This window comes from Oncorhynchus mykiss, chromosome 2 (genome assembly GCF_013265735.2).
Source record: "Oncorhynchus mykiss isolate Arlee chromosome 2, USDA_OmykA_1.1, whole genome shotgun sequence".
NCBI lineage: Eukaryota > Metazoa > Chordata > Actinopteri > Salmoniformes > Salmonidae > Oncorhynchus > Oncorhynchus mykiss.
Genome location: NC_048566.1, coordinates 69821557 through 69847620, shown reverse-complemented (window position 1 = coordinate 69847620; position 26064 = coordinate 69821557). Strand labels below are relative to the sequence as shown.

At 41.8% G+C, this 26064-nt stretch overlaps 3 protein-coding genes across 7 annotated transcripts in view; 2 read left to right on the top strand and 1 right to left on the bottom strand.

Moving 5' to 3' along the window:
* The window catches only part of LOC110501833 (capping protein, Arp2/3 and myosin-I linker protein 3), a 36060-nt gene extending 23071 nt beyond the window's left edge, over positions 1-12989 (top strand). Inside the window, exons 31-39 of one of the 2 annotated variants that reach the window (XM_036954547.1) lie at positions 2739-2845; positions 3529-4261; positions 4360-4464; positions 4770-4806; positions 9324-9398; positions 9522-9899; positions 10448-10558; positions 11895-11999; positions 12647-12989. In XM_036954547.1, the coding sequence (XP_036810442.1) occupies positions 2739-2845; positions 3529-4261; positions 4360-4464; positions 4770-4806; positions 9324-9398; positions 9522-9899; positions 10448-10558; positions 11895-11999; positions 12647-12843 (1848 nt within the window). In that variant the 3' untranslated portion in view covers positions 12844-12989. Of the gene's footprint in view, positions 1-2738; positions 2846-3528; positions 4262-4359; positions 4465-4769; positions 4807-9323; positions 9399-9521; positions 9900-10447; positions 10559-11894; positions 12000-12643 lie in introns of both variants that reach the window. The other variant, XM_036954544.1, reaches the window with a different exon arrangement.
* Positions 12898-20111, bottom strand: LOC110494936 (transmembrane protein 170A). Of its 3 annotated transcripts, none has more exons than XM_021570282.2 (4): positions 19659-20111; positions 15926-16096; positions 15607-15774; positions 12898-13298 (listed from the first exon to the last, which is right to left on the bottom strand). In XM_021570282.2, the coding sequence occupies exons 1-3, from the start codon at positions 19771-19773 to the stop codon at positions 15644-15646; spliced, it is 417 nt and encodes a 138-aa protein (XP_021425957.1). In that variant the 5' UTR covers positions 19774-20111; the 3' UTR covers positions 12898-13298; positions 15607-15643. The 3 variants fall into 3 exon arrangements, 2 of the variants coding, with proteins under 2 accessions (XP_021425957.1, XP_021425951.1); XR_005037694.1 differs by lacking the exon at positions 12898-13298 and adding an exon at positions 13412-14123 and having other exon boundaries at positions 14156-15774; XM_021570276.2 differs by lacking the exon at positions 12898-13298 and having other exon boundaries at positions 13412-15774.
* Positions 20112-20141: 30 nt separating this feature from the next.
* The window catches only part of LOC110494926 (craniofacial development protein 1), a 51553-nt gene continuing 45630 nt past the window's right edge, over positions 20142-26064 (top strand). The window contains exons 1-5 of one of the 2 annotated variants that reach the window (XM_036954576.1): positions 20142-20540; positions 20745-20877; positions 21058-21292; positions 21474-21598; positions 24662-24787. In XM_036954576.1, coding sequence (XP_036810471.1) covers positions 20474-20540; positions 20745-20877; positions 21058-21292; positions 21474-21598; positions 24662-24787 — 686 coding nt within the window. In that variant the 5' untranslated portion in view covers positions 20142-20473. The remainder of the gene's footprint in view (positions 20541-20744; positions 20878-21057; positions 21293-21473; positions 21599-24661; positions 24788-26064) is intronic. The other variant, XM_021570267.2, reaches the window with a different exon arrangement.

Sequence of the window (26064 nt, the reverse complement as noted above, 5' to 3'; positions counted from 1 at the left end):
TGTTATGTGTGAAAAACAATGCTGCAGCCATCTTATAAGCAGCACTTGTTTAAAATAATGGTTTTCTGTGTAACATCATCTGTGTGTGTGTGCGTCTGCGTTTTGTGTGTCTGTTGTTGTTTGTGCTGCTACATTGGTGTTGTAGTGTGATTCATTGTTGGTGTAGTAACAAGGGAATTGTTGTTCTTATTGCAGGTAACACTGTGCAATGGAATGTTTACCAATACCACATTAACTGGGTGTCTGTACCCCCTGTGTTGTCATTACTGGAACACAGTGTTTACACTTTGTTATTTAGACTGTATTCAAGGTGCCCCTTGTGCCTGTATTCTGTACTTCTGTATTTCCAGTGCTGTCGCTGGTTACCCGTGTGTCTGTAATACGATTGAAACAGTCCTGGGTCCTGTGTGTCTGTAATACGATTGAAACAGTCCTGGGTCCTGTGTGTCTGTAATACGATTGAAACAGTCCTGGGTCCTGTGTGTCTGTAATACGATTGAAACAGTCCTGGGTCCTGTGTGTCTGTAATACGATTGAAACAGTCCTGGGACCTGTGTGTCTGTAATACGATTGAAACAGTATTTCCAGTGCTGATGTCTGTGGCCACCTGTTTTCCTGAATAGTGATTGAAACAGTCCTGGGACCTGTGTGCCTGTAATATGATTGAAACAGTTTATTCATTGCTATTGTCCATGGTTACCTGTGCTTCTGTATAGTGATTGTTCATGCAGTTCATCCCTGTGTGGTTATCTGAGCCTCTGGGGTCACTATGCAGTCAGGAAGGACGGGAGGCCAGCTCAGATCAGAGATTTTCTGGAGAGGACGACTCTACTCCTCAGTTACCACAGAGATGAGAGGCAGATAGAACCGCTTTACCCTTCTATGGAAAAGGCAGAAGTTCACATATACTTGAAGCTAAGTGTTATGTAGCAGAATTTCTAGGTTTTTTTTTGTGCCTGGATCTATAGGTTTTTATGAACATAAAACATGCATGTGTATCACAAGTAGGTTTGTCTAATGTGCATGTTGATAATGTAGCTAGTTGGCCTGGTGAAATAAGGGGCCAGGTGGTGATTGTAGCTTGGAGGGCTGCTTGCTGGCTGTGTTGACTGTGGAAAAGGAAAGGGCAGGGTCTACTGTCATTCTGCTGTAACACTCACTGTGGTTGGTGGTGGTGGTGGGACTGCTCCTTCATCTGGGTGTGCCAGCTGCCTGGCCCACTTTGAATATGCTCATGACTATCGACTGTATATTATTCCTGCTGTAGAAAAATGTAAAACAATCTGCTTTGGGTTTTTATGTAACAGCATTCCTCCCCAGAAAATGTCTTGCGTTAATGTTGCAGAGAGAGAGCTTCTTGTTGTCATGAGGTTTGCTCATAAACCATTCACTTGCCATCACTTAGTGCAATGTTGAAGCCAAAGCACAGCCAGTCCAGTGCTATATGAGGAATTTCACAGACAGCCTAGCAGTTGAATTCTGCAAATGGTGGGAACTCCTACTGAATGATGCTCTGGGAATGTGGGTGAGACCATTCCTTTGAAATCCAAGATATCATATTATCAAACATATGTCAGTGATTTCCCTTAGATTTGATGCTCACGGTTAATTGACTTATAGAATTAGATTGAAATATCATTGAATGAGCAGAGCCCTCTACCTACATTGACATGTACTGTATGTGGGAAAAGGCCACCTATTGATGTCCTATTTACCATAATAGAAAATACACTGCAAAGACAATAGAGTCCCACCCCCTTCTACATTATGACGAAACCAATGGACACACCCCTACCACACAGTCTATCAGTAACTGTTGCTATGCTAGATAGGGTATATATATATATATATGAAAGTGTTAGTGTGTCGTCATCAATGGAAACACCATCCTTGTGCTTTATGGCAAGTATTTTTCTCTTCCTGAAGATAGAGTGGAGTGATGGGGATCGTTGCTCTCTGATTGGCTGGGAGGTACTAAATGATTTATAATCCATTTCTCATGCGGCGTGGCACACCATTTGCATACGTTTGTTATAGCTGTTCTGCAGTGGGTTGGTTCTCCTGCTCTCTGTAACCACAGCGCCTAAAGGCCTCTCTCCTCCCTCACAGTCTGTTCAGCAGCAGCTGCACTCATAGACTGGCTAAATACAGAACATCGTCTCAGACACTGAGAAAACAGTCCTCGCCTTCACTCTCTTTCCACCCCTGAAAATTGTCAGCCAATACTAAATGTCAAAATATCGTGCACTGCCTGTTTGTATTTGAGTAAGCGACAGACAACCATTAAGAGATTGCTCTTCCCACCAGCCTGCTAAATAACAGTGAATAATGAATATTTTAAATCATCACAGTATGATCCAAACTAAAGAGCTACTCTTCAGACTGGAACAGAGGAGAGAGTGGTGGTGGTGAAGGGGGTGTCTGAGAGATATAATCATATTGTGGAGGATCAGGGAGAGGATGGGACTGAGGGGTTGTGTTCTCTGCTGGGACCTGAAGCACAGATGTGCCTGCTGCAGACACACACACTAATGGTCTATAGAATAGAGAGGATGATCGTGTGTGTGTGTGTGTGTGTGTGTGTGTGTTCTTAAACATATATTTTTCTCTATTGCATATCTGTTGGCAAGCATCATAATCAGTATGTATACTGTGCGAGTGTACTCAGCCTACACTATTCAGTCACACAATGGTATTACCATAAGCATCCGCCAAGCCTCTCTGTCTTGTGTGTGCAGGAGCAGGCAGCTGAGAGTGAAGAGAATGGAGCCAATGAGACCATTGGCAGGGTGGATGAGGGAGTAGAGGAGTTCTTCACTAAGAAGATCATCCATGATGACTCTCTGTAAGTATTCATATAGTAAACCTCCAAGTGAATACACCTTTCCATACTAACACAGATACGGCATGGATTTACTGCATGCACACACACTAAACAAACCAACTAACACTGGCTCTCTGCACCCACACTAAACAAACCAACTAACACTGGCTCTCTGCACCCACACTAAACAAACCAACTAACACTGGCTCTCTGCACCCACACTAAACAAACCAACTAACACTGGCTCTCTGCACCCACACTAAACAAACCAACTAACACTGGCTCTCTGCACCCACACTAAACAAACCAACTAACACTGGCTCTCTGCACCCACACTAAACAAACCAACTAACACTGGCTCTCTGCACCCACACTAAACAAACCAACTAACACTGGCTCTCTGCACCCACACTAAACAAACCAACTAACACTGGCTCTCTGCACATGCATGTTCCCACACTCTCCATGAAGACTGACAGATATGGCAATACACACCATGCATACATACTGTACAAACAGAAAGATAACAGAATGTTTGTCTACTGTGGTTGAAAATGATGTATCCCAAATACACAGCATCCCACTGATCCCATCCCAAAAGCCACAACATCCCATCACTAGATAGTGTGAACACTGAACAAGCACCACCACTGAATGGAGACTCAGAAGTGTTGTTGCTGTTTTGTGCTTCACCTCAATTGCAGAAAAGCGCAGAGGGAGGAGATCCTTGACAAAGCACAACCCACAGAGTCGACTTCCACCACCCCTGCCCCTCCCAGCACGTCTGCCCCGGCCCTGCCCCCCTCCACCACCACCTCCTCTAGCACCTCTTCCTCCTCCGCGACTGAAACAACCACCCTTTCCTCCGCCCCCTCCAAAAACATCAAGAAGAAGTTTGGGGACTTCTTCGCCTTCAAGAAAGGCCGTGCCAGCCGGGGGTCGAAGGGCGAGGTTTGCCCAGAGGGCAAGGTCAAAAAGACCTCCATTGCAGATCTAATCAGACCACTCAGGGAGGCAAAAGAGAAGGAAAAAGAGAGGGAGCGAGACAAAAAGGGGAAATTGGAAGAGGAGAGGGGTGCTAAGGCCACCAGTGTTAATGATTCTGATGCCACCACAACAGTAAGAGCAGCAGAGGACAACACCATGGCCCCCGCCACTCCCTCTGACGTCGCCACTACCTCCGCCTCCCTGCCCACCAGTGCCTATGCCCAGGAGAAGGGGACCTCCATGTCCCCCAGCGCTCTGACCCCCAGCCCCGTCATCAGCCCTATTGGGGGGTTCTTGGTGGAGAGGGAGAAGAGCCGGACTCTGGAGAAGAGCAGGACCCCAGATGGAGAGAGGAGGCTGAAGGCCACACGGCGCTCCCTCAGGGATGGGAAGTCCCAGTCCCTCATCCTGCTGACAGGCCTGGAGGAAGGCACTGCCACACATGGAAAGGTAGGTACCACTCTGCACTGGTCAGAAAGCACATAGAACCAATCTGTGATAAACAAAATGCACATAATTTAGATATGCCTTTGGTCATCCTCTTCCAGAAACACGCATCTGAGAGCACATCCAGCCTTGAGCAGCGTCTCCACGTCATGCTCCACCGCATGGGGGTGACCAAGACACCTCCTGCAGACACAAAGACCAGCCAGGTGTGTGTGTGTTAATGTGTGATATGAATGGTTGTGGACCACCCTTCCTGTTCTCTACTTGACTATTTCCTTTCTGTTCTGAGCACACAGCTGTAGTGGGATTCATTAAGGATTACAGTACCTTTGTGACATTAATGTGGCATGGCCTTGAATGTCTCAGTATAGTACCTGATGGTGAGGGTGTGTTAGCCTCTGTATTGTAAATGATTTAATAGGGCTTATCCACTGCAGCCTGCATTTTAAGTCCAGGTAGGAGCACATAGGAGGATAACTCAAGAATAACATTGTCTTATATCCCCTTGTAGAACAAAGAAGAGGAGCTGAGAAAAGCCAACTCAGAGGGTAAGACTCTCCCCACTCCTCCTCAGCTATGTGTCTGGGATCTGGGACTTCCTGTTCCTAGCTCCTCTTCACACTGTATGTAGGAGAGACTGGGGTTGGTTGTCACACTTACTGGTTAGTGTTTTCCTCTCAGGTTCAAGTTTATTGTCACAAATCTTGCCCTGGAGGCAGAACTGAGCGATTTCCCCTTAGATAGGCCAGCTGCAAAGTCAAAATTGGCTATGTTGTAAAAATTCATGAAAACAAATTAGCTTTTTGGTCTTAATTTAAGGTTAGGCATTAGAGTTAGCTGTGTGGTTAAGGTTAGTGTTAATGTCAGGTTTAAAATCCGATTGAATGACTTTGTGGCTGTGCCAGCTTGCGACTCCTTACGGAAATGAAATATATTGAAGATACCTTTTTCATAATAAGATATAACAGTAAAATGATCATATGTGTTGGGATATATTATAATATACATATATATATCATTATTAGCCATAATGACAAAAATATATCAAGCATTATAATTATTTTAGATTAAAGTGCTAACAGTGTGAATGAAACAATAACCCTAATAAAATAACATGTACACACTACCGTTCAAAAGTTTGGGGTCACTTCGAAATGTCCTTGTTTTCCATGAAAACATACATGAAATGAGTTGCAAAATGAATAGGAAATATAGTCAAGACATTGACAAGGTTATAAATAATAATTTTTAATTGAAATAATAATTTTGCAGCAATTACAGCCTTGCAAACCTTTGGCATTCTAGTTGTCAATTTGTTGAGGTAATCTGAAGAGATTTCATCCCATGCTTCCTGAAGCACCTCCCACAAGTTGGATTGGCTTGATGGGCACTAGTTACGTACCATATGGTCAAGCTGCCCCCACAACATCTCAATAGGGTTGAGATCCGGTGACTGTGTTGACCTCTCCATTATAGACAGAATACCAGCTGACTGCTTCTTCTCTAAACAGTTCTTGCATAGTTTGGAGCTGTGCTTTGGGTCATTGCCCTGTTGTAGGCCGAAAGTGGCTCCAATTAAGCGCCGTCCACAGGGTATGGCATAGCGTTGCAAAATGGAGTGATAGCCTTCCTTCTTCAAGATCCCTTTTACCCTGTACAAATGTACATAGAGGGAGCAGAGGGTCGGTTTGGGTAGTAGTATTTACTAGCCTCTCGAAGAACTTCATGATGACGAAAGTGAGTGTAACGGGTTGGTAGTCGTTCAGTTATTTTCACTTTCTTGGGCACCGGATGATAGTGGACATCTTGAAGCAGGCCTGAGCTAGAGACAGATTGAAAATGTCCAAAAACACAACAGCTACCTGGTCTGCACATTATCTGAGGGTGCGTCTAGGGATGCCGTCTAGGCCGGCAGCCTCGCAAGGGTTAACAGGTTTGAATGACATAAATATGTCCACCGTGGAGACCGTAAGCACATACAGTGGGGCAAAAACGCATTGTCAGCCACCAATTGTGCAAGTTCTCCCACTTAAGAAGATGAGAGAGGCCTGTAATTTTCATCATAGGTACACTTCAACTATGACAGACAAAATGAGGGAAAAAAATCCAGAAAATCACATTGTAGGATTTTTAATGAATTTATTTGCAAATGAGTATTTGGTCACCTACAAACAAGCAAGATTTCTGGCTCTCACAGACCTGTAACTTCTTCTTTAAGAGGCTCCTCTGTCCTCCACTCATTACCTGTATTAATGGCACCTGTTTGAACTTGTTATCAGTATAAAAGACACCTATCCACAACCTCAAACAGTCACACTCCAAACTCCACTATGGCCAAGACCAAAGAGCTGTCAAAGGACACCAGAAACAAAATTGTAGACCTGCACCAGGCTGGGAAGACTGAATCTGCAATAGGTAAGCAGCTTGGTTTGAAGAAATCAACTGTGGGAGCAATTATTAGGAAATGGAAGACATACAAGACCACTGATAATCTCCCTCGATCTGGGGCTCCATGCAAGATCTCACCCCGTGGGGTCAAAATGATCACAAGAACGGTGAGCAAAAATCCCAGAACCACACGGGGTGACCTAGTGAATGACCTGCAGAGAGCTGGGACCAAAGTAACAAAGCCTACCATCAGTAACACACTACGCTGCCAGGGACTCAAATCCTGCAGTGCCAGACGTGTCCCCCTGCTTAAGCCAGTTCATGTCCAGGCCCGTCTGAAGTTTGCTAGAGAGCATTTGGATGATCCTTCAGCATGACAATGATCCAAAACACACCGCCCGGGCAATGAAGGAGTGGCTTCGTAAGAAGCATTTCAAGGTCCTGGAGTGGCTTAGCCAGTCTCCAGATCTCAACCCCATAGAAAATCTTTGGAGGGAGTTGAAAGTCCGTGTTGCCCAGCAACAGCCCCAAAACATCACTGCTCTAGAGGAGATCTGCATGGAGGAATGGGCCAAAATACCAGCATCAGTGTGTGAAAACCTTGTGAAGGCTTACAGAAAACGTTTGACATCTGTCATTGCCAACAAAGGGTATATAACAAAGTATTGAGATAAACTTTTGTTATTGACCAAATACTTATTTTCCACCATAATTTGCAAATAAATTCATAAAAAATCCTACAATGTGATTTTCTGGATTTTTTTTTTCTCATTTTGTCTGTCATAGTTGAAGTGTACCTATGATGAAAATTACAGGCCTCATCTTTTTAAGTGGGAGAACTTGCACAATTGGTGGCTGACTAAATACTTTTTTGCCCCACTGTAACTCAAGTTCTCCTCAGAGGCTCTCCTCGGCAGCTCGGTCGTTTTGCATTGGTGTCCGAGACATGACAGGCTTTATTTTTGTAATCCTTTATCGTTAGAAGCCCCTGCCACATACGCCTCATATCCGACCTGTTGAATTGCTCCTCCATGCTGTCCCTATACTTGTCACGTGTAGTATATTCATAAGTGAAAAAAGTAAAGCTGTAAACCATTTGTGTTAACTCAATGTTTTGTTGAAAACAAGGAATGGTTTTTCAAACAGGAAGAGGTGTGCGTGTTTGTGAATGTTGCTGACTCTGTTGGAGAAGCAGGTTCGGAACGGACCAAAACAGAACCAATCATAGACATCCATGTTTCCCAAGTTTTGACAGCACAGTATACAGTAGAGTACAGTCAAGAAAAGTAGTGTATTCAGTAGAGTATAGTTCAGTAGAATACAATACATTATACTATACTGTATTCTATCTCAACTGTACTGTACTCTACTGAATTAAACTCAACTGTACGGTACTCTACTTTGCTGTACTCTACTATACTGAATTAAACTGTACTGTACTGTACTCTGCTGAATTAAACTCTATTGTACTGTACTGTCTTTTCAACATCCAGAAAACAAGTATTCTATGCATCTTCTCAATGTAATTTAGCTTACTGGGCACATTGTTACAATGGAGATGGTTGTCAGAATGTGACAAGCAACCTAAACATCAATGTGACAACCATTCCCAATCTTAATTAGCATGCTAATTAAGATGCTAGTTACCACATGGCTTGATCTAGGAACTCACAAATAGGCTTGAAATAAAGCTCTCCCTTTCCTATTTTCAAAAAAATATACTCCCATCATACAACTATTTATTAAAGAAATAACAAGCATATTAATATTTAATTTCACAGATGAAAAATGCAGTTATTCCTCTCACCTCAGTGTTTTGTTATCCTGACCTGAATTGACCAGATGGATGATCTCTCCTATAGAGGACACACATTTGTATCTTGAAATTATTACACAGCCCCCCCCACACACACACACATACTGTGTGACATCCAACCCCCGGTCTCCTCTACAGATCCTTTCCTGCTGATAGGAATGTGGCAGCATCTCAGGTTTGCTGTAGACGTGGAGACTAAGTCAACTTAGAGTTGGCTGGTTGCGCTAGATGTCAATGTCTCATCTTATAGTTGTTGAATTGTAGACTGTCAAGTAAAAGTGTTGCTGTGACACTAGTGATGTGATTTGACAGTAGATGCTAGTATAATGTCAACTGCAGTTGTTGTGCTTCTTGAGTAACCCTTGAAAATACAAAGGAACCTATAGATAATATTCTTCTGAATTTTGATTTGATAGAAATGTAAAAACTGTGCTTATTTCTGTCAAATTCACCTTCAGATGGTGAAGGCCAGTGAGAAGACCAGAGAGGTAAAGGTTAACAGAGAAATCAATCCTACATCTATAAATAAAAGTGATACCTGGAGTTGACCGAAATTTAGAGCAGGTCAGAGAGGCTCACGGGAGGTCAGAGCTACACAGACAGGCCAGCCTGGGAGTCATTTCGTCCATCTGTCACTCAGTGCTGGAGGTCAGGGGTCAGTTCACACATCCACTCAGAGGGGAACTCGGCACTATCAGCCAATGGCTTGTGCTCTAAAGGTGACAGTGACAGCTCCCTTTGATGTCTTTTTAGTGTGTATTTGTTCGTTTTTTTCCGTGTCAGGCTGCTTCAATTATGGAGGGGCTCATCGTATGTGTAGGTGAACTTCCCCGTTTGCTATAATCTTCTTCTCTTTCTCAGGTGCAATTCTTGACAAAAAACCTGAACCTCCAACCACGTTGATGAAGCCTCGCACTATGTCCACATCAGCTTCAGGTAATTCTGACACTTAAAGCTGGTGAATGGATGTCCATGTTATAAATCCACCCATACTCCAAACCAATATGTAAATGTTATGTTGCAGTAATGACTTCAGTGCTACCGCCCTTCTCTCCTCAGACACCAGGTGGCCAATCAGAGCAGGCCTAACTCCTCTGGAGGCTCCCCGAACAGATAAGCCCCTCCTCCCAGGACGACCCATCGGCCCCCTCCCTCCCAAGCCCACAGTGGCAGCCAAACCCCCTCTCCCTGCCCCCCAGCAGCCCCCTGCTGCAGCTAGGACGTCCCCGGGGTTCCCCCGGCAGCCAAGCAAAGCCACAGGCCCAGAGACCCAGCCAATGGAACCAGAGCCCTCCCAGAGCCAGACCCAGCCCCAGCAGAGGGAGCCCCCCTGCCCCTCCCCCCGCAAGGAGACTCCTCCTGCCCCATCGCCACGCAGGGGACCCTCTGCCCTGGAGAGCAGGGAGCGCTCTGAGAGAGCACAATCAGTTACTGAAGGTACACTTATATACAGTCCTCACTTCTCCTTGGTGACAAAACATATGAGCAGCTTTGGTGTTTTTCTGTCTGAGCAGAAAAAGACCAAGCTAGCTTGTATTTGTCTCTTCTCTTTCTCTCCAACTCTCTTTGATTATTTGTCTTCCATTATGAGCTTAATATTAAATAATGCAAGAACAGTGAATGCTCAGATCATAATTACTTCAGTGTCTCTCTGTTTTCATATACTGTAATATTTTGTGGATGGCAGCTCCTAATGCACTTGTCTGTATTGGAAAGATTGTTTTACACAATCGAACAGAGCTGAGATCAATCTTGGGAGTCCATTTGCCAGGAGTTGGACTGTATTGGTTTTGGGTTCAGATTATGGCAGAGGATGGCATCCCAAACATGTGAGCCAAACATGTGTTGGGTAGTGCAATGCCTGGTCTGGTCTTTTTTTGAACATGAATGTCATTGTGACTCAAGTGTCAAGTGCCTAAACCCAACTCCAGTTATGTTGTGTGTGATTGTGTATCTGAGTCCTGTGTGTCTTGGTCGTCCCCTAGAGAGCCTTCCTAAACCCCGGCCCCGCATGAAGCCCTCTCCCCAGCGGAGAGCTGTGTCTGTCTACGACGACTCTCTCCTCCGAGAACATGCTGCTCTGCTGGACTATGAAGGTGAGCTCAGCAGCAGAGAGAGAGCACTTCCTGCTGGACACCACAGGCTACTGCAGAGGATCAGAGCCATATAAAGCCTATACTGTGTGTATACAGTGCCTTTAAAAACTATTCACACTCCTTGACCTTTTTAACATTTTGTTGTGTTAGTCTGAATTTAAAATGTATTAAATGTAGCTTGTGTCACTGGCCTACACACAATACGCCATAGTGTCAAAGTGGAAAAACATTGTTTTTAGACATTTTTACAAATTCATAAAAAATTAAAAGCTGAAATGTCTTGAGTCAATAAGTATTCAACCCCTTTGTTATGGCAAGCCTAAACAAGTTCAGGAGTAAATATTTGCTTAACAAGTAGCATGGATTCACTCTGTGTGCAATAATAGTGTTTAGCATGATTTTTGAGTGACTACCTCATCTCTGTACCCCACACATACAATTATCTGTAAGGTCCCTCAGTCGAGCAGTGAATTTTAAACAGATTCGACCACAAAGACCAGGGAGGTTTTCCAATGCCTCGCAATACGCTCAGTTACTACAAAGATACAGGCATTGTTCCTAACTCAGTTGCCGGAGAGGAAAGAAACCGCTCAGGGATTTCACCATGAGGCCAATAGTGACTTTAAAACAGTTTAATGGCTGTGATAGGAGAAAACTGAAGGTGGATCAACAACATTATAGTTACTCCACAATACTAACCTAAATGACAGAGTGAAAAGAGGGAAGCCTGTACAGAATACAAATACAATCCAACAAAATACATCACGGAGTACCACTCTTCATATTTTCAAGCATGGTGGTGGCTGCATCATGTTATGGGTATGCTTGTCATCAGCAAGGACTAGGGAATTTTTATAATAAAAATAAACACAGGCAACATCCTAGAGGAAAACCTTGTTCAGTCCACTTTCTAACAGACACTGGGAGACAAATTCACCTTTCAGCAGGACAAAAACCTAAAACACAGGTCCAAATATACACTGTAGTTGCTTACCAAGATGACATTGAATGTTCCTGAGTTACAGTTTTGACTTCAATCGGCTTGAAAACCTATGGCTAGACTTGAAAATGTCTGTCTAGCAAGATTCAACAGCCAACTTGACAGCGCTTGAAGAATTCCTTAAGGAATAATGTGCAAATATTGTAAAATCCAGGTGTTCAAGCTCTTAGAGACTTACCCAGAAAGACTCAGTGGAATCGCTGATTCTAATGTATTGATTGACACAGGTGTGTGTCAAATACATTGAAAATACTAGCTGTGTTCATAGATGTCCTGCTGCACTTTGGATATGAGGAAAATTCCTGAGGCAGGTTGTTTCTTTCCTCTCCTTCTCAGAGCTGAAGGCAACATTGCCACGATTGCAGAGGTCACCAGCCCAGAAACGTGCCAACCCCGGGGAGCTCCCTACCTGTAGTGAGGACCAGCCTGAGGGGAAGGATGGTGAGTAAAATCCTCAGAGGAAGAAATCTTGACAATTACATTTTATACTGAGTGTTTTTACACATGGGGGGATAATAAGTTACTAAGTGAAAATGGTTTGAAAGAGATTTTAAGATGTGTATGGCTGTAAAATGGATGCTCTTTTTGAGGCATTGTGCCAAATGTACAAATGTTTGGTTTGGGACCTATAAGCCTTGGACTAATGGGCATATGCTCACTTCCTCCCCTTCTTTCTGCTTTGTTCTATAATAATAACTCACCCATCAGGCCCTCAGCACCACATACACTGTAGTGCAATTACCATCCTATTATTTCTCATACTTGTTTGCATTCTGAATATCAGGTCCTTAATGTGACAGATTTATTAAAGCGATGCTTCATCATTATGCCCACAACCCTCAGTAAATATCTACCTTACAGCATGCTATAGAGTGCAGCTATTAACATCTAGAATAACCTTGTTTTGGTTTAAACAAAAATTACTTATTGAATGATAAATCTAATCAAGACACTTTTTTCTTTTCTCTGTTCAATTTTGTTAGGTTTATCTTTCTGCCTGTAAAAAAAGTCAGGTTGTCTTGTTCTCTGTTGTCCTTGAGATTGAAAATCTAATCTCTGCTGTGTTTTATTAATAATCCAAACAGCAGTGGAGGAGAGGACTGGCGAGGGGATGGACAGCTGGCCAATAACAGAGGACAAGCCAGGGCCAAGCCCAGTGGGGACCAGTCAGGGAGAGAGCACAGTAGAGAAGAGGGGAGAGACTGTCTCACAGCAGCACACAGCACAGGCAGAAACATCAGACCAAAGAACTGAACCCCCCTTACCAGAGACACACATGGATTGACCTGCGCATAGTCTATTTTCTATCATGTCTACCTTTGCCTTGCACGCCAGATTATGGAAAAAAAATAATTATAAACAAAATGTTTTAAAAAGAGTAAATCCATACATATACTTGTTAATTATTAAAAAGTTGATTTTGAAGTGTCATTAAGTGCACTTTCCTCACTGCTTTAATTTGATGCACAAAGCTACAAAGCCTTGGTTCATTCATTTATCAAATGTTTTGCCTGAAGTGCATGGAAAACATGAAACGGCCAAGGAAACATTATCTCAGTGATGATCATATAAAGCGCCAGGCTGTCTCATGGAGTGCAGCCTGGATAGTGGCCCCCTCATGATGAGTCATCTGTGTGTAGTTTCTCCTTGGTAACGCCACATTACTCCCTCCGTCCGCCACTGAGCCATGCTGCTGCTGGGAGTTGGCTAGTGGAGGCAGTAAAGGCACAGGAGTGCCATCTGTGTGTATGGAGAGGCAGGAGATAAATAATCAGTATTTACTCTGGTGTTATGCAGTATTGTCAAAATGAGTTGAAATCAGTCTGGTGTAAATCAATACACTACTCAAACCATTAATGTAAACATTTTTTAATACATGAAAATATTAAACAATTGGCACTTAATTTACTGTAATAAAATCAACCTTGTAAAAAACAAAATCAATCCATGGATTCAAATCACATGGTAAATAAAGAGCATTAACTTAATGGAAATTGAGACAAACCAACCATCTATAACAAACAGTGTGCAGTCATGCTACAATGAGGAAAGTTAAAGAACTTTAGAAAAAAATCAACTCTGTGGAATTGAGGTGTCCAAGGCTTAGATAAGCAGAGCATGGCTTTCAACATGTCACTGCCAGGATGTAGACCAGCTCTGGCCTGCTGTTAACTTTAATCACCACAAATGTCTACATTACAATAATGATTCATAACCCAGTAGTGTTATCGCCAAGCCAACCTCAATATCCTAATTTATTCCTATAACCTGTCTGCTCTCAATCCACCCCTTGTATTATTACTGCACTTATAATGACCACTACACTGAGGTCACTAATCTGCTGGTAGTTTTGGACAATCTGCATGCAGCGGTGCTGAATACTAAAAAACATTTGAGTTTAACTGTAATTAATGCTTGATTTCGCTAGTCTTTGCTACTCTTGGCATGTAATAGAGATCTCTGCAAAGTTGTGCTTTCCTATGATGGTATGTGATTTTTTTTTCTTGCTAAATTTGACTTTACCCTTGTCCTTACACACGACTCCAGATTTATACTCAAGATACACTGTCAAAATCCTTAAAGTAGGATTTTGGGACATGGGGGCTTTCAGTTCAAACTAAATCGGTTCTCTTTGGTAAAAGTTTAAGAAATTCCACAAGGGATTTTAAAGAAATTAGATTCACATTCATGGTTTAGAGTGAGGTTGCCTCTTCCTTTAGCATAATCAATGCCAAAGTAACAATATATTACACTATTCCTATATACTGTTCACCATTAACACCAAGGCCAATATAAAATTAACAAAAACTGAGCAATGCTGCAAAGGTTCTTGAAATAGATGTACAATTCTATAAGCGTGTTGATGCCAGTCTGCTACTGTTTTATGTTAAGATTTCACTCAGAAGTATGTTGCATACACACTGGACGTCACCCGCTGATCAACCATCTGGCAGGGTAGCCGAGTGGTTAGAGCGTTGGACTAGTAACCGGAAGGTTGCAAGTTCAAATCCCCGAGCTGACAAGGTACAAATCTGTTGTTCTGCCCCTGAACAGGCAGTTAACCCACTGTTCCTAGGCTGTCATTGAAAATAAGAATTTGTTCTTAACTGACTTGCCTAGTTAAATAAAGGTAAAATAAAATAAATAAAAAAATCTGAAAATACCCCTAACAACATAGAAAAATATTTAAGAGAATAAAATCGATGGATCAACTCTATTCCTTATGGCAGTGGTATATTGAAGTCCAGAGCCTGATGGTGTTCTGTTCTACTTGACAATTAATTGCAGCCTCCTGATGTCCCAGGTCTGAATCAGTCCTTGATTAGAAGGGAACAATGAAAAAAACCACTGCGGAACTAGCTTCGAGGTCGAGAGTTGAGTTTAGGGCCCCATGGTTCTCAGCAATATACAGAATGCCTCTATGCTTACAGAATAAACTGGAATGGGCTTAAATATTATGTACAAACCCCAAGTAGGAACGTTAAAGTATAGACAATCTCTAATGCTATAAAACACGTGGAAATAACAAAGCTTAAAGTTGTAGCTATGTCTGACTTAAAATATTTAAAATGTCAATACCAATGTCATATCATCGAGCACTGTGCCTCATTGTAAAGATATTACACCTCACAGTCAAGACATTGTATTAAGCTGAATGACTTGGGGAGGAGCAGAGAATGTTCTCCTTTAGTGTTTCTCTAAAGGCATGCAGGCTCAGACATGTATAGGCCGTTGAACAGTAAAACTTAAGAGTTTACTCAACCAAATTGTAGAGTGCAATTTTTCTGGAATGTTTCATTCCCAGCCATGTGTATGATACACATATAACTCCCAAAATGAGAAGGCTAGTTCAGAGTATAGTGCCACAGCCACACACACAACAATCTGAACGAAGAAGACAGAGCCTCTGGTTAGCCCTGAAATATACCACTTTGGAAAAGAATCATGTATCAAACCAAGAGTCATCCGGTAACAGTTATAGAAAATAAGGCCTCTGAAGGAACAGCTGTCTCTTGCATATGCCGTCCTGCTGATTGCATGTTCTTACCCCTCGCACTCCGTTCTTGAATCCCTGTGTCCTTGTGCTAGAGTGTAGCTAGGACTCTGAGGAAGGATATAATGAGAACACAGAAGGACTGGCCCACTCCAAACACCAAGGCCTCCAAGGAGATCATCCTCTTCCCTGCTGCTTTGTAAACCCCAGCTATGGCAGCACCTACAAGCACAAATATTTTTGTTTTGTTTAGAGCAATGTATAAAATAATTTGAACATCATGGCTTTGAGCACTGAGTTGATGAGTAGTGATGTTTGTGTACTATAATGGATCATGTTTATAGCTTATCAGAAGATGAGGTGAGTAACTCACTGGTAAGGACTCCACCACACACAAGGCCCACGATGCCCATCAGTAGGATGGCGATGGGCATGAAGCGGGCCATCTTGTGTTGTCGCAGGGTGGCGAGGGCCAGGAGAGCAGCGGGGAGGTGGAACACCAGTGAAGAGACAGCAGCCCACAAGAAGACTCCATACCACATCTCTGAGCGAAAGAGCAGAGGGAGTTAAGCAACTGAAGGAAGTAAGTGTAGGCAGGTTAAGGGCGTTGGTTTGAATCCAAGCCCGGCTAGGGGGGGGGAAAAAATCTGGCGATGTGCCCTTGAGCAAGGCACTTAACCCTAACTACCGCTGTAAGTTGCTCTGGATATGAGCGTCTGCTAAATGACTAAAATTTAAAAACTGCAAGCGCATGATGATATAATAGAGCTATTCCATGTAAATGGACCCATGAGCACCAACAGGCGAAGTTCATAGGAGCATGTCAAAGGAAAGCCAAGAGTCAGTTTTTTTATTAGGGTATGTATACACATTTCTCCAACCAATTTCTATCCTAAAGTTAGGAATAAGCAAATGCTTTGATTTCTGGTCAAACAAATGGAAAAGAGGTCTTAAAAAACATCAACCAGAAAAAGTCTTAAAAGATATTAGAAATACATCGAAACACAATGTTGAAGTAAAGACCCCTGCCTAACATCAACATTTATATTTAGTTTTGGAGAAATTAATTGCCTTTAAGTTCAAAAAAATATTGCCTACTGTACTGTAATTCTGTTACCAAAAAACCCACATACAGTGCTGCGAAAACATTTTCGCCCCCTTTCTGATTCTCTCAATTTTTTATTATGAATATTATCAGATCTTCAACCAAAACCTAATATTGGATAAAAGGAACCTGAGTTTACAAATAACAAAAACTGTATAACCATTTTCATGTAGACTTGGATTGTGTGTTTTGGATCATTGTCGTGCTTTATGACCCATCTGTGCTTCAGCTCACAGACAGAGGGCCTGACATTCTCCTGTACAATTCTCTGATACAGATCACAATTCATGGTTCCTTCTATTAAGGCAAGTAGTACAGGTCCTGAGGCTGCAAAGCATCCCCAAACCATCACACCATGCTTGACCGTTGGTATTTGTTTTGTTATTTATAAACTCAGGTTTCCTTTATCTAATATAAGGTTTTGGTTGAAGATCTGATAATTCAGTATAAAAAAAATACACCAAAGTAGACAAAATTATAAAGGGGGCAAATACTTTCACAGAACTGTATCTAAGATATTTTCAAATTTCTCTCCCTCATGAGGAGGGAGGATAGTAAAAGTAATAGTAGAGCTACCAATTAGTTATCGTGTTTCTACTGATGACAATTCAATTTTGTTAATTAATTATTAAGTGGGCCTAATTAAAATGCATCATTCTGTTACCAAATCAGTAACAGAATGAAGGAAAAATATATAACAGAATTACTGCAATAGAATTGTCTACAATGGGAAATCATAGTAGTCACAAACCACAGTTGGGTCACCTGTTACGGTCTTCCCTTCCACTAGTATACCGCTTTTTTCTGTTGTGTTGTGGTAAAAGCAAGAGTGTGAAAACAGCCTGGGCAACCCCTTCCCCCCTCTCTCTCCAGTTAAATTCACCACTCTCTTTCCATTTACTGTAACTAGCATCCTCACCCACTGACCACCAACCAATACAAGACGTCCCTGGACATTGAAAAGTAATTTCAATTTGGTCAGTCCGCCCTGGCCTTGATTTCAACGTTGATTTTTGGTCAGGTTCGGAATAGCCTTGACTTCGGACTAAATCTGAACCAATCATAGACGCCTAGTTTCAGAAGTTTGGACAGCACAGTTCAGTACAGTAAAGAAAAGTGGAGTATAGTTCAGTACTACAGTGGAGTAGAGTTCAGTACTACAGTGGAGTAGAGTTCAGTACTACAGTGGAGTAGAGTTCAGTACTACAGTGGAGTAGAGTTCAGTACTACAGTGGAGTAGAGTTCAGTACAGTAGAGCAAACTAGAGTACAGTATAATACTCTACAGTACTGAACTATACTCAACTAAACTATACTGTGCTCTGATTCAGAGGGGATGGGTTAAATGCGGAAGACACATTTCAATTGAATACATTCAGTTGTCCAACTGACTAGGTATCCCCCTTTCCCCTGTACTGATGATGTCCAAACTTGTGAAACTCAGAAGTCTATGATTGATACAGATTTGGTCCAGTCCAGACCTAATGTGGTCTTGTTCGGGGGCAGAGCTCATTAAAATAACCAGTTTGTAGAATAATACCCAAATATGCATGATATTGCATATTTCTACCTTTGTGTACCTATTCAGGATACATCAACGTGAAGAGAATGACATTCATATCCATAATTATGCATTTCTTTAGTACTGATCAGGTATCCATGATGTCATTCTGTTGTTGTTTTTCAGCTCAAGGTGTCATAGCTGACACCCCATTAATTATTTCTGCAGAATTTTGAATCTTAATTCAGAGTAGACTTAACAGTTTTTGGGAAACATGGTCACATAAAGAGATTTTATCATCATTCTGTTACTACATTTTGCATCTGCACTGTTCTTCAAGTAGCCTAAATGTGTTATTTTATTTCCTGTGTTAACTGTTAAAAGTAATCTAGCTAGTCCTTGTGCATTGAGTTGTATCGTTTTTGTATGGCGGGCATTTTAAAGTGAACCTTCGGAGTCTCAGCGTCATTCTGTTACCAAGGAATTGCCCAGAGGTTACACCAGGGCTTCCCAAACTCGGTGCACGTGTTCTGTTTTTGCCCTAGCACTACACAGCTGATTCAAATAATAAACTATTCACCAAGCTTTGATCTTTTGAATCAGTTGCTATCAGACTGTATAATAACTCTAGCTCTTAAAATGGTTCTCCCAAAAATTGTATCAAACAAATTTTAAATTTAAAAAAAAAAAAAAAAAAAATCACATTTTAATATTTAAAATGTCCATCATGAAACATTTCCTGTAATGTTTTCAATTGTTCAATATTCTATTTATCACATGCGCCGAATACAACAGGTGTAGTAGACCTTACAGTGAAATGCTTACTTAGAAGCCCTTAACCAACAATGCGGTTTTAAGAAAGTAAGAGCTGAGATTGATGTCACGTATTATGTATTTTAAATTAGTGTTTTGCAATTATTAGTAATGTAAATGATGCATTTCTTAAGTTTTATCTGTAAGCAAGAATAAATCAACTCAAACTCAGTGTTAGGGCAAAAACTAAAAACGTTCACCGAGTTTGGGAAATGCTGGGTTACACAGACATTACACACATGCCTGTTGTCTCTGACACGTGTTCTGAATTCAATACTACCTACCCAGTACCCATGTTTCACATTCATATTGTAAAACTGACCCCTACATAACGCAGCGAAATAATATAAACTGCTAAAGATTACACATTATAGACACATCAGTAGTCTGGATAATAATATTTCTCACAAACACATGGCACTTTCTCTAAAAAAGACCACTGCATTGGTGACTAATATATGGATTAACGTTAGGGGCAATTTAAAGCTGTCCGCTTAATATTGTTGTTATTGCCAGCTAACACAAGATTAGCTACTCAGTGTACGTTCACATAAGCTAACGTTAGCTATGTTAACTTAGATTGCTTACTAGTTAGCTACGTTAAATCGGTTAACGAAACATTCACTTTAGGTTTACAGCGAAAACTGTTCGGCTGGATTCAACAGAGCGAAGCGAGATTGAATCTCACCTGAGAAGTCGCTAAGCGATGTGTCGTTGCCTCGATTGGTGCCATTTTTCCTTGGGACCAAATTCAAGCTAAGAATTTGCTGAACAAATCCAATCTCGTTATATCCGTTATGCATGTCTTATGCACATGAGACCACGAATATCCGAATAACACCATGAGAACATTAAAGTTGGATCTAGCAAGTCCACAAGGGTTGGGTTGGTTGATCTTCCTGAATATATCTGTTAGCTCATGTAGCTTGATGTCAACACGACTTGGTTTGACGTCACGCCGTTAACATACTCAAAGGGCTACAAAAACGATTTCACAATCGCAATACGCTAGCTAGCTTGTTGAACATAATTTACAAAGAGTATTGACATGTACAAATATAACAATGCAATCAATAAAGAAACCGGTATTTAATTTCCAACAACAAATTTGCTATAAACCCGTCGTTCTTAACGATTTGTTGATCCTGTGGACTTGCCGTAGTAGAACAGGAAGTCAACAGCTACCAGACAATTACTCATTGAGCTCCTCCCTGTACCTAGTCACCAAAGCCACACGTTTTCGTAGTGTAGAAACTTGTTTAGTATTTGTTCGTTAATTTAGTTGTAGGTATAATAAGCTATACAGCTAGAAACAGTTGATAGATTTCTCAATTATTTTGTAACCGCGTGATACTAGCTACAGCCAGGGTTTGTCAGACAACCGGTGCTTTGCCTTTGTAACTTGCTGACGTTACTGGAGACAGCTATCTAGCCAACTATCCATACATTCCCCGCTGTGTTTACTATTGGTAGAACGTGTAGGCTCTTTCTGGAGGGGAAATTATGAATTACTCAGATTATGATTCCGATGGCTATTCTTCAAATGCAGATCAAGACTATGTCCCATCTGGTAAGGTTACTTCCACAAGCAGATAGACATGCAATGCTAGAGTTGACAATATATTTTATTACACGTGACAGAACATCATAACCACTCTATACAGTAGTTATGCACTGTAGGTGTCATATTCTTAATGTATGCTTGATGAAAGCTACTGTATTTGTCATTCAATTCAAGTATTCTAATCATGGTTGTTGTGTGATTGAATGACAGATGACAACCTTAGTGAAGATGACATGAATGAATGTGTGAAAGAGGATGGTCTGGAAGGGGATGACCAGCATGGCCAACAGTCTGATAATGTCACCAAGAAGAAAAAGAAGAAAGGCCAACACATTGGCATGAGGTGAGTGATTCAACACTTTTGTGTTTGGTTTAGTTTTTAGACCATTGGTGTGCAGTGATTGCTTTGTTTTACTCAGTTTTTCTTGTAAAGTCCATGTTGTTAGTCTGCTGGAATTGGTGGATGAGAATGTACTACTATATTTGTACAGTATTTTCCTACTGCACTTGTCAATCCTCATAGGAAAAGAAAGAAAGGAGGACTGAAGTTAGAGGAGACACTGCATGATTGCAGTGTGGAGGATCAGAAAGTAGAGCAGGGGGAGGAGAGAGAGTTTTCTACTCCCAGGCCCAAGAAGGAGGAGGATGAAGAGAAAAAGAAGAAGAAGGCAGATGATTTGTGGGCCAGTTTTCTGAGTGATGTTGGTCACAAATCCAAGCCACCTACCCCAGTGCCGCAGGCTACTACTAAACAGCAGGTATTGCACCAAATATAACAACTCCCTGGCCTGTAGAGATACACCAGGCATATGATAGTTGGACCTGGGTTCCTGTTACAGTTTGGTGGTTGTGCATGTTTTTTGCATTGGAATCAAGTTTTCAGTTTTTGGAACACTACTCTGATGTTTAACACCTGTTTTGTTTTATTATCTCCACCAGGCTGCACCCACAGACAGTCCGAAGAAGCCCATTTCGGCTCCATCAGAACCTCAACTACCAGAGCCTAAAGAGCCCTCTAAAGTCACCATCACTAAGGTGTTTGACTTTGCTGGGGAAGAGGTCCGGTAAGTTTAGACCACTGGTGGACAATCAATCAAATTGATTTATAAAGCCCTTCTTACATCAGCTGATGTCACAAAGTGCTGTACAGAAACCCAGCCTAAAACCCTAAATGGCAAGCAATGCAGGTGTAGAAGCACGGTGGCTAGGAAAAACTCCCTAGAAAGGCCATAACCTAGGAAGAAACCTAGAGAGGAACCAGGCTATGTGGGGTGGCCAGTCCTCTTCTGGCTGTGCCGGGTGGAGATTATAACAGAACATGGACAAGATGTTCAAATCTTCATAGATGACCAGCAGGGTCAAATAATAATAATCACAGTGGTTGTAGAGGGTGCAACAGGTCAGCACTTCAGGAGTAAATGTCAGTTGGCTTTTCATAGCCGATCATTCAGAGTATCTCTACCGCACCTGCTGTCTCTAGAGAGTTGAAAACAGCAGGTCTGGGACAAAGTAGCACATCCGGTGAACAGGTCAGGGTTCCATAGCCGCAGGCAGAACAGTTGAAACTGGAGCAGCAGCACGACCAGGTGGACTGGGGACAGCAAGGAGTCATCAAGCCAGGAAGTCCTGAGGCATGGTCCTAGGGCTCAGGTCCTCCGAGAGGAGGGAGGGAGAGCGGGGAGAGAGAGAGAGCATACTTAAATTCACACAGGACACCGGATAAAACAGGAGAAATACTCCAGATATAACAGACTGACCCTAGCCCTCCAAGACATAAAATATTGCAGCATAAATAGTGGAGGCTGAGACAGGAAGGGTCTATGCATATACTGGTAGATGTACACTCTGACCACCTGATGGCAGTGCAACCTAACAGTTGAAACCTTCACATTGTTCCTGAGAAAGTGTCTGAATTCCACAGCATACTGTAGCATTTTGATTTATGAGTTACAACACCAAATGTCAGTTTACAGGCCAAATAATGTGCTGGGAAAGTGTTTTTACTTAGTCGGGGTCTCACCAGTAGTATTATCTATATAATATGAAGCACATTAAAGGACTTTGTTTATTTTCTCTGAAAGCCCTAATTATTGCAACATATGATTACCATTGCACACAGGCAGCTATAACCCAGACCCTAATGGATGCAATCCCCAGAGGGATGTACTGGTTGACCTTAGTATTGGACTGTTCTCCTACACAGTGGTGTATTGACACATCTTATCCCAGTCATTATGTTCTATTTGAGAAGAGTTAGGTCTATTATATCTGATGGAGTGCAGTGTCTGTTGAGGGATTCAGATGCTGTATCATCCACTACACTCAGGGTCGGCATTAGCCTTTTGGGGGCACTAAGCGAGATTTGGTTGGGGGTCCCCCCACCTCGAGGCAAAACATTTGTGGCCCCTCTCTTGACGCAGAGCAACTTTCCTTTAATTCTACACATTTTGCAATGGGTGGAGAGAGAATTTAGCTATTTTTTACAACACATTTAATTCAATTCTATAATTTTGTCATTGGGCAGAGAGATATAATGTGCAGTATTGCAGTACATTTACTGCAATTCTAAAATACAGGGTGGAAACTTGTGTTTTTGCACATCCACTTTTTTACCAGCAAATTATCATAATCCATTGGGTAAACTGGTCTGTATCTAAACAATATGACCATTTCATAAATGGTAAAATAGCTTGTCATGTGATTGCATTTTGGAAGCCCGCTCCCCCTGTTCCCCAAAGATGAATGGTTTTGATCATGCTCTCTCTACTGCTTTGATTAGTGTAGTTAGAAATCACAAGTGCCTGTTTTTTAATGAAAAGGTACCCGCAAAATAAAATTTCACAAACTTGTTTATCTATTTTGTGATTTTACATTTGTTTTGGTGTTTTGTTTCGTGTCCGATGCACTGATGGTGTTACATATAATTTGCGACATGCATCATGAGCAAAGTCTTTGCCATTTCACTTTTTCTAGCTATGAGAACAATGGCATGAGCATGGACTTATTTGGCATTGCTGTAGCGCATCAAAATAGCCTGCAAGCAGCCTACCAAATTTTGCACCCTGTCATTACAATGTAGAAAAATGTATCTGTAGTCCAAATCGTTCATTGGTCAGGCTATCCATATTACCGGTGCTTCATCTTTATTATTGTTATTTCTATGGCGGACTCGCGGCCGCAATTTATGGAACATGGCAAAACTTGAGATAACAATAGATGGCAAATTCAAAGATACTGGTTTCCCCTATCCATCTGTGGCAGAGTTTTCCCTAAATGCTTATGACAAATCCAGCTCAATAACCTGCAATTGCATAGCCAGCTGGCTAATATTTTGAATACGGTGTAGCAACAACAGATAACATTAGCTAGCTAGATAACATTAGCATGCGAGCTAACTACACTGAGAGCTGTCAGTGCCCTACTTGTTGTTATTTCTCCACTCCAAATGGAGATCACCACAACGTTCTCACCCCCTGCACCTGGTGTGTTTTACTATTCTGACTCACAATAGTAAGAAGCCCGACATAATATATATATATATATATATATATATATATATATATATATATATATATATATATATATATATATATATATATATATATATATTTTGGACCAGGGGCCCTAAGTGACCACATGGTTGTGTAGATGGGGTGCTAGAAGTGAGTGCAGGGTTTAAGGAGGAAAGGGAGAAGAAACAGAAGAGTGAGAGGCAGAGGCATAGCCTTGAATAAAAAATTACCACTTGGCAGGAGATGGAGGGAAAGTATTGTCAGATATTACAGAATGTTGATTCGTGTTTGTGTGGGAGGGGATTCTTGTACTACCAGCGAGGGACTCAACCAAAAGCATTGGCTTGTAAACAGTGACCAGCCTAAGGGGTTTATGAAACATCAGCCGTGCCGTTTTTTGGGAAAAACTGATGTTTTTATGTGTGTGTGTGTGAGAGAATTATAGAGAGAGTGGGAATTTGTTTCAATGCCAGCCAACCCATGGCTTCTTGTCTGTGTGTCCTTTTCTTGAGAAATGTACAGACTTACGTAATTGATGATATTTACTGATGTTCGTTAGACTGCCACTAATACAGTCCCGGGTTTAAGTATCTGTCTGTCTTTTTCCGTCTCCAGGGTATCCAAAGAGGTTGATGCTGACTCCAAGGAGGCCAAGAGCTTTCTGAAGGCCAAGGAGGAGACACCATATGTACAGACTGTACCCAGAAGATTTGAGCCCCCCTCCCTTGCCCCTGGACTGAGGTACATCCCCACCTAGTCACTACATCACCCAGACACCCACCTCTGTCTCTTAATATTTGACTTGTAGAGCAGTTAAATATCACTGTATTTCCTTAATTAGCACTTTCATTTGTATAGGAACAGAGGTATTTCCACTGCTTAAAGCTGGAACCCTTAATGGTGAAACAACCACGTCTGGTTGCGATATTACAACAATGAAAAAGTTACTGCAAATAACAAACATTGTTTACCCTCTCGGACTTCATTGCGCGCGATAGAAGAGCACAATATGTATTGCCATTTCTTCTCTCTCAGCTCGGCAACAAAAATAATAGTAACGGTGGTGGGGTGGCCAGTGGCGCTGTTTCTCCCTACTGCAGATTCCATCTTTAAGTTACAGTAATGCTAACTGTATAATGTGGTGTCAATTGTGTTTCCACAGCCATGTTTGAATAGTCTTGTGAAAGGCGTGTGTATGTGTCTAGGACATGAGGGTATAATCCTTGCCGGTTTCACTCCATTGATTTCTGACAGCTCTTCCAGAAAGCCTTTGATCCTGTCATTCCGCTCTCTCTGCTACCGAGACACCAGGGAAGGGGATTATTGCTCGCCTTTCACACTACGCTGATACAACCGGTTGTGTGTGAGGGTGAGTGTTAGAGTGCATTTTAGTAGTGATGGGGGGGGGGGATCGATATAGTTACATATCGCAATATTATTTTGGACGATATTATATCAATACTTTGACTCCAAGGTGGAGAACATGCTGTAGGTACCTTTTTTTTAATGGTATAGTTAGAAAGCCCTAGTCGGCTGTACCTGCGCCAAAACTCTGGTATTGTTCGTCTTATAGCTTGGACTGCATCTTCTTTTTAAATAGTGAGCCAACATATTTTCAGCACTTTCCTTTCCATGACTGGTGAAAACTCATTTTCTCATGCTCTCTTGTCTCTCTGCAGCAGACATATATAGTGAGCAATATGTTTGAACATCAAATCGCCATATAACCACAGTATCGAATCGCAAAACGTATAATATTGTGAAAATCGCAATGCATATAGTATCCTGATATTATCGTGAGGATCCCTGGCAATTGTCAACACTGCGTTTTAGTGTATGTGAAGTTGTGAATTCATGTTCCGTTCAAGCTTGCATGTTTGACTACAGTATTTTGGAGTAGTTGCACTTTGCACTGGATGTCAGGGGAAGGAGCTGTGAGTTTGAAGTGGATGTGTGTGTGTGTGTTGTAGCAGCAGGCGGTGCATCATGCATTGGTGCATCGTGTACTTTTGGCTGCT

Bases quoted from the DNA above. Each gene is read 5' to 3' on its own strand.
- LOC110494936 (XM_021570282.2), bottom strand. From the start codon at position 19,773: ATGCATAACGGATATAACGAGATTGGATTTGTTCAGCAAATTCTTAGC. The intron at 16,097-19,658 runs GTGAGATTCAAT...TCTTTCGCTCAG, and splicing joins ATCGCTTAGCGACTTCTCAG to AGATGTGGTATGGAGTCTTC. The intron at 15,775-15,925 runs GTGAGTTACTCA...TTGTGCTTGTAG, and splicing joins GTGTGGTGGAGTCCTTACCA to GTGCTGCCATAGCTGGGGTT.